The sequence below is a fragment of the Leptodactylus fuscus genome, chromosome 2, assembly GCF_031893055.1.
Source record: "Leptodactylus fuscus isolate aLepFus1 chromosome 2, aLepFus1.hap2, whole genome shotgun sequence".
Classification (NCBI taxonomy): Eukaryota; Metazoa; Chordata; class Amphibia; order Anura; family Leptodactylidae; genus Leptodactylus; species Leptodactylus fuscus.
The window spans coordinates 134,939,796-134,952,969 of NC_134266.1; the positions used below are offsets into that span (position 1 = coordinate 134,939,796).

A 13,174-nucleotide genomic window follows, 5' to 3' on the forward strand; every position below is an offset into this window, starting at 1 on the left:
CAATGAAGCATCAGTGCCACAGTTTTCCTGCAGCACTTTGTTGCTGCGACCTGCTACGTGGGGCCTTAACCTAAAAGAACAGTTTTGTTGGCCATAACAACCAATCACAGCACAGCTTCTTATAGTGCCTGTTAATACTGAAAGCTGCGGTGTGATCAGAAACATCTTCATCAGTTTGCCCCACTCTTCATATGTGATCCTGAAATCACAGCCTTTCCTCATTTTGGTATGTATTTCCATATGATAAATACAGCCATATGTAACTAGAATAAAGCCTCCAAATAAACAGGATATAAAGGGATTCAAGTATGCTGATGACTTGGCACATATTAATAACATGTGGTTCTACTTAGACGTTAGTGAAAGAATGAAGTGATGACAATATTAATGGTCTTTATAACACTTTCCTTTCATTCGTATATGGTCTTGTCTTCATATACTACTACTGTATGTCTTACCACAATTTTATCTAGTTACACTACTATGCAAAATTTTAAAGGTAATGAAAAAAAATTAAAAAAATGGCGCAGAACCTCATTTTAAGCAAAAACAAGGAGTAGGGCAAAGACACAGAACAGGCACATATTTTGCCATTATACCTTATACCGTAGTCTCCACTACGGGTTTTAGCTCACAATCACTGATGCAAACCAAACACTTACTGTGTGAGTAAGGTCTTATCATTGTGTTAGAAAAGGTGAAACTTTAGTACAAAAAGCAAGTAGATTCTGTTGTCCTTAGGCTACCTGGTCTGTAGTGCACTGGCATTTCTAAAATGCAATCCTGGGTACAGAAATGGGTAAGCGAAATAACTTTTTCAAAGAAACACATCAGTCTATTGTTTTGCGAAACAAAAACAATTTTCTATATGAGACTGCCAAGAACCTCAAGATTCCTTAGAAAGATTTTTAATACTGTCTTGAGCAAAGAGGGCACACTGCTTCTAGCCAGGTATCAAAAAAAAGAAACAGACCACATACGTAAGGAGAGATGTACATTAGACTCTCTGGTTTGGAAAAGAAATTCCTGTTGTCTCTTTAATACAACGCAACGCGAGTCATGAGTTAAAATGGGGATATTATCAATTGGATGGCTAGAATAACTTATTCTAAAAAAAGTGAGTTTATGTCTCAATACAAAAATGAAGCATGCAATTAATAAAAGAAATAAAGGGTCGCAGGAGGGCTTGATGCCTACTATCATACACCTCCTATGAAATGTCATCATATGGAACTGCTGGCAAACTGGAAGAGTTACACTACAAAGAATGTGCATACATACTGGAGTGGATTGGGACCTGAAATTAGCCCTAGGAAAATATTTAAAAGTGGCCCCATTTTTTAGGCGGTTTCAGTGCAAATAGGCGGAGTCAATACATGTAGGCAGGGCCAGCACAACAGCACAAGTAGCTCCTCCATGTGAAGCAGTCCTGTGTAAAGTAACATAAAAGAGAAAAACAAATTCTGTGGAACTCCGTACTTCGGTCCTAGGAATCCATGCACTCCACCTTACTGCTGAGGCCAATCAGCAGGTTTAGCTGTCACTGGAGAGGGACTGGTGACATATATAAGTGACATCACTGGTCCCTCTCCAGCGACTGCCTAGTTGGTCTCAGCGGTCATGCGGGGTGCAAAGGGAATGAGGCACGGTGCACAACGGAACGGGCTGCGGTGTCAGACACTAGAATGCTAGGGAGAAGTATGTCACACTTCTTTAAGATTAATGTCCCACAGTGACTCTCACACAGAAAAATGGACCATAGTGGCCCCTCCACACAGTATATATCCCATAATAGCCCCTTCACACAGTATAATGTCCCATAGTGGCCCTTCCATACACTATAATGTCTTATTGTGGCCCATGCAGTAATCTTTATGAATGTCCCAAAAATTTCAGGGTTTCACTCTGAATTTTTGGAAGTTCACCAACCATAAAACCATAAACCATTATTATAGTCTGGGGTCTCTTCATACCGCAGAATATAATGGTTGGGGCCTCAGGGAGTAACAATGCTTATTATGTTTGTTACCTACCCTGACCTTAGCATATTATACACTGGGGACTGAAGAGACCCTAGAGTATAATAACTGTATCAGTTAGAGCCTCTGCGGTCCAAAAAAAAAAAAAAACACTGGGTGAACCTCGAACAATGAATCCTTGAATCCTGCAAGATTCGTCCAACACATACTCTCAGTGGTGTCCGGTAGCTTCCTATGAAGGCATAGAGTGGGGGCCGCTGAGCTGCAATTCATAGCAATAGTTAGGGTGAGGGCTAGACCACAGGGCACGGAGCTTGCCGGCCCGGCGGCCCATATCGCAGGTGGCCCACCGGGAATTTTCCTGGTGATATAAATAGCCAATCCGTCCCTGTATACAATATATAAGCCCTTGAAGGTTTCCACCCTATTTTGAAAAATTAGGTTATCTCCTGTAGTCAAAACCAGCATAAGTCTAAGTTATGCAGAAACTATTTTCTGAAGAAACTTGATGACTGAAGACTGACCAGCACAAACATCAGATTGTAGGACCAATTTCCTAGTAAGGACAAGGAAAATGTTGCTCAATAGCAGAGGAGTACAAACAAGGATAACTTTAGAGGCATGAAATTTGCAAATTTCACCTAAACGAAATGTTTTAGTGATTAAATCTGTTAGCACTGTTTTAACCTTTTCTAAATGCCTCTTTTTTATGCAATGCATATTACTCATTTACACTGAAAAATATGAGGATATTGATAAAGTAAAAGTACACCAATGTACAACGTAAAAGGATTACGAATCAAGATCTGCACGTGGCGGTCATACTTCGTGACATATGTTGTTTTGAAGCCTTGAGAGTAAGAAAATACACAAGTGGGAGTCGGCGGTTTTTTAAATATTTTTTTCATTTTTAAATAAAACAAGATTATAGGATGTGTTTAAAGATCAAGGAAACAGAAAAGTATTTAAGGAGATGAAACAGGGATTTTCAAAGGCTAGAAGTAGGACATAAAAACTGACATTTGGGAAATCTGTAAAGCATTAGGCATGCTGTGCTCGCCAAAGCCATCCATAGCTTCCATTTGGGTCCCTAATGCATAAAAAGCTACTTTGGATTAATCAATACCTTATTTCCTTACAATCAAACAGCCAGGAAAATAATCATACAGTAGTGCTTTGGTAGAACCCTAGCAACATATCACCCACAAAAGATCCTGGAGCAAAATGTAAAACTTTAGCTATTTATTTCCTCAGTAAAATCAGATCACAAATCTGCAGAGCAATCTGCTGTATAATGATTTCTTAATACATAAACCTGAAATATAAGCAGCGACAAATATAGATGCTAATAACATTAGCAGATAAATATGTATAGTTCCAAAAATGATCTGATCACAAATCATCTGCAAGTCAATGTGGTGTATTATTCCTCTATACCTGCAATTTAGGCCCCCCAAGTAAACAGGCTAAAATGACGAATAAAGATTTGATCGAAGCTGAAAAGGGGGTCCCATTTGCTGAACCCCCTTCATGTACTGTTGTTAGCATCGCTTACACAAGCAGGCGATAGATGGACAGATGCAATATTCATTATCCTCATTTGTGTCAAGAAGTCGTCCCACAGTCTTTACATAGTAAAAGCTCTTTTTGTACAAGCCAACTTTTATGCTAAATTTAAGTGGGTTATAAGTGTTTGATTTTGGTGGGACTGATCACTGAGAACCCTCACTGTTATCAAGCATGGGGTTTCCGAGTCCCCAATCTGAATTGTGAGTTGGCCACACATTTACGCTTGTCACGTGTTTCAGTTCTATGGGACTGCTGGAAATAGCTCAGTGCTGTACTTGGCCTCTGTTCAGCAGTCACATAAGGAAACTGCTGCTAAATTCAGATGCAGACCTCCACGAGGAAAACATTTCTCTACTATTTTTTTTAGCTAAAGGAATAGGTATAATGTGTGGTGCAACCCCTTTAACTATATAGAGAATTCCTTGAAATTAGCCTTTGTGATATTTGATACCGGTTTTTAGAACTGCAATATAATGTGACTATCAGAAGAGCAGTAAGGCCCCCTTCACACAGAGCTAGGGACTGCGTATTTTGGTCCTGATTTTGACACGGGAAGCCATGTCAGAATAGGATCAAAATGCACCTGCCACGACTGTCGTGGCTTCCAACAGTCGCAGCTGCCCGCTCCGGAGTAGGCCCAAATGAATGGGCCTACTCCGGAGTGTGCTGTCATGAGGCAGACGCCGCGACTGAATCAGCCGCGGACTTTGCCTTAAGAAAGGGCACTTAGCCTCTTTTTTCCGCTAGCGGAAAAAAGAACGCTAGCGGTCTGCATAGACCTCTATTGTGAGGGGGTGGATTTCGAGGTGGATTCAGCGCCAAAATCCGTCCCCTCTTGCCCCGTGTGAATGAGCCCTAAGGGTATGTTCACAAAAAGTTTTTTGCAGGCAGATTTTGACGTGGAATCCGTCTCAAAATCTGCAAAAATGACTCCCATTCATTTCCAAAAGTAGCGACATGTCCTATCTTCCCGTGGATTCATTCGGACCTAATCAAGAGTTTGATGCAGCGACGGGATGCCAATGCACTGCACTGCACTGCACTGCACTGCGTCTAGTCGCGCGGAGATGTCACACTGTGGAAAGGGTTTCCGCCTATGAAAATACCCTAAGAGAAGACTAAGTTTGTTATTATACATTGGGTTCTATTCCTGAAAGAACTATACTTTCACAAGTGAGTTTTCTATATATTTATAGATTAACTTAGGCACTATAGACATAAGCATCATAAATAAATAAATGAATATATAAATAAAATATGTAATAAACTGAACAAATGATGGTTCCATTGTTGCCAGATTACAGGTATTCCAATCTGAGCAATGTATCACCTATTTACTGGCAATCAATGGGGCCAGCATTCAGACCACCTCTTCAACCTAATAATGATACTTATCCAGTGGATAGGTGATAAATCTTTGGGACTGGAATACCCCTTTAGACATAAATACATTATGCCAGTAATGACTTTACTGTATTCAGGGACCTCATATTAAGGAGCACAAAATCTCTTTTCCTTACCGTTTTGCTCAATGAATCCTCCAGACAGAAGCATCGTGTGTAACTCTGTTGCTTTGATTTCATAGGTATTTCAATCAAGTTGGTATTTTGTACATTCTCAACATGCTCTACATTACGTCTTGTCTTTGAAGCCTCAGGATTGCACTGTATTGTGAGAAAGATAGAAGATAACATGACTTACTTTACTTACAGATGTATATGTTTACTTAACTTAGAAATGGGCTTGCAGCTACTAGCTTCCCTTTACAAACAATTCCTATCCCTTCAGCAAATATGTAATAGTGTAATGTCACCAGAGGTGGTCACATCATTGTGGTTAATAGAACTAACAGACACTGCGCTAAACTCCAAACTCTGAAACATACAGTTATTAGCAGTAGACCGATAAGCTAATATATCCAGTCTGGACACTGTTACTGTCATTTGGTGCAAGTATAACAAGAAAGACTCTGGTTTGTAGGTTCACCTAACTGGTCTGAGGACCAGTACAATGGATAAGTGGACTGCAAAAAAGCGGTTACATCATCGGATGTCTGTTGTTTTAAACCCTTGGAGACACATCCTAAAAGTACCTTAAAGAGGACCTTTCATGGATTTGGGCACATGCGGTGTTATATACCGCTGGAAAGCTAACAGTGCGCTGAATTTCCTGATCCCGGGTGAAGAGTTATTGGTGCCGGTACTGGAGCTCTTCACCATCAGAAGGGGGTTTCTGACACTATAAGCCGAGGCCCCTAATTTTATCACAAAAAACTGGGAAAACTTATTGACTCGAGTATAAGCCGAGGAGGGGAAATGCAGCAGCTACTGGAAAATTTCAAGAATTAAAATGGTTGGGGTTTTTGGGTGCAGTAGTTGCTGGGTGCTGGGAAAGGGGAGGGGGTGTTTGGCTGTCTGTCTGCCCCTTCCCTGAGCTTGAGGACTGTTTTTTCTTCCTCCACTTGGAATTCAGTCTGGCTGAATATAGGGTATCTGCAGTGCTCCTATTAACCCCTTTCTGACAGAAGAGGAGCACTGCAGATAACCTATATTCAGTAGACTGGGCACTTTCAGACACAGGGATACCTAACGTATTTTTCGGACTATAAGACGCACTGGACTATAAGACGCACCTAGGTTTTAGAGGAGGAAAATAGGGAAAAAAAATTTTTAAGCAAAAACTGGTAAAATATTTAATATATGGGAGTTGTAGTTTTGCAACAGCTGCAAGGCCACATTGACAGGTGACCCTGCAGCTGTACGGGGATGCATAGAGTGTTTTTTTTTGCGGGGCCAGAAGTACTTTTTAGTTATACCATTTTGGGGAATATCTATTGCTTAGATCACCTTTTATTGAAAAAAAAACCCCAGTGGTTTATGATATATGATTTTCTACTTTTATATATATATTCTAGGGACAGGAGGTGATTTAGAACTTTTATTTATTTCATATTTTTATTATATATTTTTAAAGCTTTTTTTTTTTTTTTTTACTATTTTATTCCCCCCCGGGGCTTGAACCTGCGGTCACTTGATTGCAAGTCCCATAGACGGCAATACAACTGTATTGCCGTCTATGGGACATTCTGTCTATTAGTATTACGGCTGGTCATAGAGACCAGCCGCAATACTAATATAGCCGTGACAGGCCGGGGAGCCTCATTAGGCTCCCGGCTGTCACCCGAACAGGTCGGCTCCTGCGATATCGCCGCGCAGGAGCCGGCCTGCAACTTTACAGGTACGGGGCCGGTGGGGACCGGCCCCGGGGGAGAAGGGGCCACAGATACTGACCCGGCATCCGCTGTACTAGAGAGGCGGATGCCGGGGAGGGATAGACGCCGGGGCCTGAGACATCGCTGCCCTGCCCTGCATGAAGCCAGCGGCGGGGGGACGGAGGAGCGGAATAGCATCACCCCTGCCGCTGCTGGCTTCATGCAGGGCAGAGGATCGCAGCGATGTCACAGGCCCCGGCACCTGTAATGGCGTCTATCACTTGCCGGCTTCTGCCTCTCTATTAGAGCGGGTGCCAGGCGCCACATTCGGCCTATAAGACGCACCCTTCTTTTCCCCCAAAATTTTTGGGGAAAAAAGTGCGTCTTATAGTCCAAAAAATACGGTAATGTGTTTGTGTTTCACAGTAATTTTATACTTTTGTATGTATTCTAGGGAAAGGAGTGATTTAGAAGTTGTATTTTTTTTTAATTCTCTTTTTTTTTTTGCACTATTTTATGGGAGAATCTATACATTAATATTGTGGTTGGTCATAGACCCCACCCCCCACCCCCTCCTAAAAGAAAAAGAAAAAAAAAATGTTTTTTTTTTTTTTTTTTTGCTGACTCGAGTATAAGCCGAGGGGGGGTTTTGCAGCACAAAAACTGGGCTTATAAACTTCTGCTTATACTCGAGTGTATATGGTAATTGTTTGGGGTTTTTTATATATAAAAATAATTTTATATAGGAAGGGGGCATATTGGTGCTTTATTCATTTATTAATTTTTTAAATACATTTCACTTTTTTTTTTAACACTTTTTCTTTACATTTATTTGAAATGCGATTGGGGGACCTAAACCAGTGATGGTCTGATCGCTGGTTCAGTACTATACACTGCAATAAATGTGTATACACATAGTCTGAATTCCTCCATTCAGTGGCAAGATCAATCAGGTACAGGGACTCCTGGCAGCCCAGGGTCACTGGTCAGACCCTGGGCTGAAAAAAATTCATATCAGCACCTCCTCCTGATCTCACCGCTTGGGAAGAAGGTGCTCCAATCAGAGGTACTGGAGTAGGGTGTTAGCTTCTACTGTAATAGTTCAGTGGTTTGCCTTAAGACCCAGGTGACTGCACCGTAACAGTACAGTACTCGTGGCCTAGGGGTTAAAAATTAAACCAGTGGAGGTGCTAGACTTTTTCCTTTGTCCAACAGAGACTGTGATGCTGATGTGAACATAGCCTACTAAGTAATTACCCTACTATAAAGTACACAAAACACTATGTAGATGAGATCCATCTTGTTGTGATGTAAGTCCCTTAAGTGGTGTTTCAACCCTAGTGTAGTCCGATCTACAATAGGTTTTCTATATGCTCTTGTGGTGCCCAGACCAAGCTACTGTATAATTTCATGTATATCTACTTAAGCCATTATGAAGCCATTGTAGAGGCTTTTAGTAACCATATGCTATAATACAATGCATGACATTTTACCATTCATACTTACACCTGCGGCGTGGATCTCACAGCATCCTTCTTGCATTGCCATATGAGGATCACAGTATATAAGGAATTTCTGGATGTCAAACTACATGAAAAATAGGAAAACAAATATTATGAAGCAAATACAACATAAAACGCTACAAAACAAATGAAGCTGATAAGATCCTTCTATAGTAAAACTTACATTTACTGGTTCTCCTTTCACCGTATCCAGCCCAATGAATGTGTGACCTTGATTGTTTATAGCTTTTCTGGCCTCAATGGGTTTACTTGATATAAAGCTGCAGTCAATATGAATTGATACCACCCTTTCTCGTACGCTCAACACAATTTTGTGCCATTGGTTGTTAAACAAAGAAAATACTCCTTGTCCAGTGAATGTGCAACCCACATATTCTAAATCACGGCCACTGGCACGAAATTCCAGGCTTCTCTCCTTACCATTGACACCTAAAGAAAGCTAAAGAAGATTCACGTGAAAAACTAAAATGCATCATATAAGCAGAAAATGTATAAAACTGTGATCTACAGAACGGAGAAATCAGAAGCAATAGTTCTTATCTAAGAAAATGCATTTACTGTTAAGCCATGAATGTGACAGCATTTAAGGGTCCATATTATACTCAGACCTTTCCCAACTACACCACATATAGATTACAATCGTGTTCTGTGATGATATAAATCCTGCTGAGTAGCACCATGGAGATTTGGCTATTGTAGATGTAATACAGCCGCTATAATGCAGCCACATTACAGCTATCTGAAACTGATCTTTTAATGATATCTAATACTGCCAATGACACTACATTTTGTTGTTTGAACATACACAAATTGCATTACATTCATGTATAAACACCCTAAGGGCGGGTTCACACCAGCGCTCGGTCTCTGCTTTGCGGGTTTTCGTCTTCTGCCCAAGAAACTGGACAGGAGACGGAAACCCGGCAGTCAGTTGTTAAACCCATTCTCTTCAATGGGTTTGCAAAGTGTCTGCCTGTGAGCGTGTCCGACTTTGTGTCCAGTTAAAAAAAAACAAAAAAACAGGTTTCCGTCTCCTGTCCAGTTTCTCAGGCAAAAGACGGAAATATGTAAAGCAGAGATCGGGCGCTGGTGTGACCCAACCTTAAGTAACACGCATAATACCTTCTTATTTTTATAACAGTATCACGGTGGAAACCAATAGCTATCTTTACAATAGGTGTTCTCTTATAGCACAACAGTAGTGTTATGTCATGGGCAAGATCAGTGGTACCTAATATACCACTAGTCCATTAGATAATGGACTTTGAAGAATAGCGGTAGGGTCTAGTAGGGAGACCAGGTGCCACATTGTATATCCCCTCATTGGTAATATGTTGGTACCTGTGGGTATCCCAGATGGTCACTGATTTGAAATAAGTACCAATCTTCATCAGTTGTTTGCTTCTTTATTAACAATGTCATCACTATTGTGAACTCTTGCGGCAATCCATTTGGAAACACCTGTCTGTGATAAGGTAAATAATGCGCCATGTTATCGATATTTGTTTAATTCAGGGTGACACTTCTACAATGCACTTCACACAATAACCCAATAAAATATAATTGAATTTGTAGGGCAGATTATGTAATTCATCTGAGCCAAGTTAAATGCAAGGGCAGACTATGAACACATTGAAGATGTAAAACACCCTTTCTGTGACCTGTTCAGATTTATGGTCGCAGGTCTCTGCTGAATATCCATTAAGAGATCAAAACTTCTTCTACTAGACTAGAAAGATATAAAATAAGAAAAGTGCAGACAGTTTGCACAATGCTGGCGTTTTATTGGAAAGGATAGCCAAGGATGGTGGTTTAATTACAGCTTAGAGAATAGTTAATTACGCTTGCAATCTCATTATGATGTTGAGAGAATTTGGCTCTAACTAGGCCTTCTGCCTCTGGGGAATTCTCTAATTTATTGCAGCCACTCCTGGCACTGAAAGGGTTGATCATGTGTGACGGTAACTCCTGATTATAATAATAGCAATGGCTCTTTAGAGAAGATCTAAGGCTATTGTGGATACGAGGTAAGTAAGCACAAGCATGAATCGTAATGCAATGTTATGGCTCTGTCTGATAGCGCCATATCGTGGATTACCCGCTGTAATACATGGTTGTCTATGGGATGCAAGCCAAATCATGTTCTGTTAAAGATATTACCAGCAGATAGTTCATGGTCACTTATTTTTAAGCCTAAAATTTTTAAAAATTAAAGTAAAATGTCACAATATACTTTTTATTATCAAAACGATTTCATTTGCAAAATATGTATTATGGTTTATGATGATCATATGGAGTGTTCAGTGAAATCATAATGTTCTATACAATTTTCATGATGATGATAAAAAGCAATATGTATATTTACTTTCACTGGAAAACAGTGTTTTTATGAGTCTAGCCTCCTCCGAACCTTGATTCATCTATCCAAAGCCATCTGGGAAAAATGCCAAGATTAAAAAAATAATAAAAGCTTGCAATTCTGTGTTGCGTAATGAGTTGGAGAGGTGCCTGGCCTGATACTGCGCCCAAGGCTCACTTTCCAGGATTAGGAAGGGTTTACGAGTCACTCAAATAGCTGCCTTCAGGGTGTACATTTTAAGACTATCAATCGCAACAGTTGCTATATCACACTGGGGTAATAGAGGTGGCATTTGATTAAGACCATCTCAGACTTTTTCAGTGGTCAGGATCTGATTCCGTATTGCCTACTACTATTAAACTTACAAGAAGACATATTACAAACAGTCTTGGAATGATGCAGTAAAATATTAGATGTATCCAATAATACATCCATTAGATGTATTGCACTCACCCTGTCTGTTCCACAAGGCGAGCCCCTCCAAGTCGCATGATCAGAGGTCCCTTGGGGTTCCGAATCTTCTTTACCGAACTCATTTTCTGGAGAGAAAATCTCCTGATCAAATTGAACCCTGAGCGGAAAGTTAAAGGATTATTTTGCACGTTATTGTAGTGTTTGTCTTGATTCCTTAATAGTTTCCTTAAATTTGACTGCAATTAAGTCTTTGTGTTGTTGTAGTATTATACGAGCTACATTTACCTCTAGGAGACTCACGATCAGCATGTGTCTGGTTACATTACAAACATGAATTAATGTCTCTCTGCAGGCTATACATGTCAAGACAATGTTGCACTCCCCTCATAATATTGCTCTAATTTATCAGAGTTACAAGAGATGTTCCTAGCGCACGTAATACTGAGGCAAATGCAAAACAAACTGTGCATAATGACTTTCAGTCTAAAACTGTAATCACTGAATGTGCCTTTGAGAAAATATCCTTGTGTGACTAGGCTCCAAGGGGAAAGAACTTAAAGATTCAGGACACACCAAAACCAGAGGCCTGTAATGTTTTTGTGTGGTGCTTCGTAATAGTAATTGCAAAGAACAAAGAAATGCATGGTAGAGATACATATGATTCCCTAAGGGCTCCATACCATAGATAATATGAAAGAATCCTGGGCGAAATGAAGCTTTAACAATGCAATTTTAAAAGTCCCATCAAATAAGGAATGAACTGTATCCAGAGTTGTTTCAAATAAGTTCTACGGTGTTTTATATATTTTCAAGCTGTACTTCTTCATATAGTGGTGAATTTCATGTAGTGCAACCTATGTGGCACATGGTAGTGCTGTGCCTATCAAATTGAGTAGTGTCAGGTAAGTCTAGGTCCTATGGACCACTGGATGATTCAGGACGGACACCATATCTACTGTGGACTTACTGCCCTATTTATCAGCTAAAGTCACCTATGGACCACTGGATGATTCAGGACGAACACCATGTCTACTGTGGACTTACTGCCCTATTTATCAGTTAAAGTCACAAATACTGATGTCTCTCTTATCTCTTTTAGTAAATAATTATATTCTTTATAATTTAAAAATTCGGGAGTATCATGTTTTCTAACTCTTGGGCAGGTTTATTATTCTTCTATAATGTTTAGAACCTACATACACTTACAATATATTGTCTAAATTGTGCCAAATTTGTCATAGTGTCTCATGCCGGATGATAAATCTGGTACTTCTTTACACTCTTACACTGTAAGACCAGTTGCAGGTGACTGTCCTGCAACCGACCTGCCGTGATTTAAAAGCACAGTCTGCACATGGTGGATATAGGGATGTTCCCGAGTTTCGCCCATGCCCAGGTCGTGCTTCCGCGACTCCTATCATTAAATGAATAGGAGCCACGGAAGTACGGAAAGCAAAATAGGACAGGAATAGGACCTGTCCTATCTGATGCAGGCTGGACTGTCAGCCTGCACATGGGACCCTGAACATTACACTTGTGTGTGCAGGCCCATAGAAAAGAATGGGTCAGTGTGCTCTCTGTGAAATACACAGAGAGCACAGTAATTCACAGCATGGTCGTATGCAACTAGTCTTTGGCTATATTCACATCTGTGCTAGAGTCTCCATTAGAAAAATTGTCAATTGTCAATTTGGTACAGATTGCTCCAGAATTCTGGTGTATATTCAGCACTAAATCTGTAAAGTCATTAGTACATGTGCTATATCCTATATCTATTCCTGAGACCACCACTTTCCTGTATACACCCTTACTTTGCAACAAGGAGCTTATGGCTGCACAGCATACCCCCTGTCTGAGCTATTAACCCTTGACTGACGGTTCTTATCTGCCTGCTAAGTTTTGCAGTCTCTTTCAACTACCTGATAGTGTGAATATTTCTATGGAATTTTCTCTACTTGAGTCTGATGAACACCAAATAATACGGCCGAAACTTTACACCTTGTTACGACTATGAATAAAACACTGGAATTGCAAGACATATACAGTCTGAAGTGTGAAGTCTTTTCCTTGATATCCTCTATTTTTCTTCTAGAAATTTATGAATATATTGACAAATGGG

General features: G+C 40.3%; 1 protein-coding gene across 1 annotated transcript in view; it reads right to left on the reverse strand.

The window, feature by feature from the left end:
• COL16A1 (collagen type XVI alpha 1 chain) overlaps positions 1 to 13,174 on the reverse strand; it is a 141,084-nt gene that overhangs the window by 95,062 nt on the left and 32,848 nt on the right. Inside the window, exons 5-9 of the mRNA XM_075263112.1 lie at positions 11,095 to 11,212; positions 9,624 to 9,747; positions 8,446 to 8,721; positions 8,266 to 8,346; positions 5,069 to 5,212 (exon numbers count right to left, since the gene is read on the reverse strand). Coding sequence (XP_075119213.1) covers positions 5,069 to 5,212; positions 8,266 to 8,346; positions 8,446 to 8,721; positions 9,624 to 9,747; positions 11,095 to 11,212 — 743 coding nt within the window. The remainder of the gene's footprint in view (positions 1 to 5,068; positions 5,213 to 8,265; positions 8,347 to 8,445; positions 8,722 to 9,623; positions 9,748 to 11,094; positions 11,213 to 13,174) is intronic.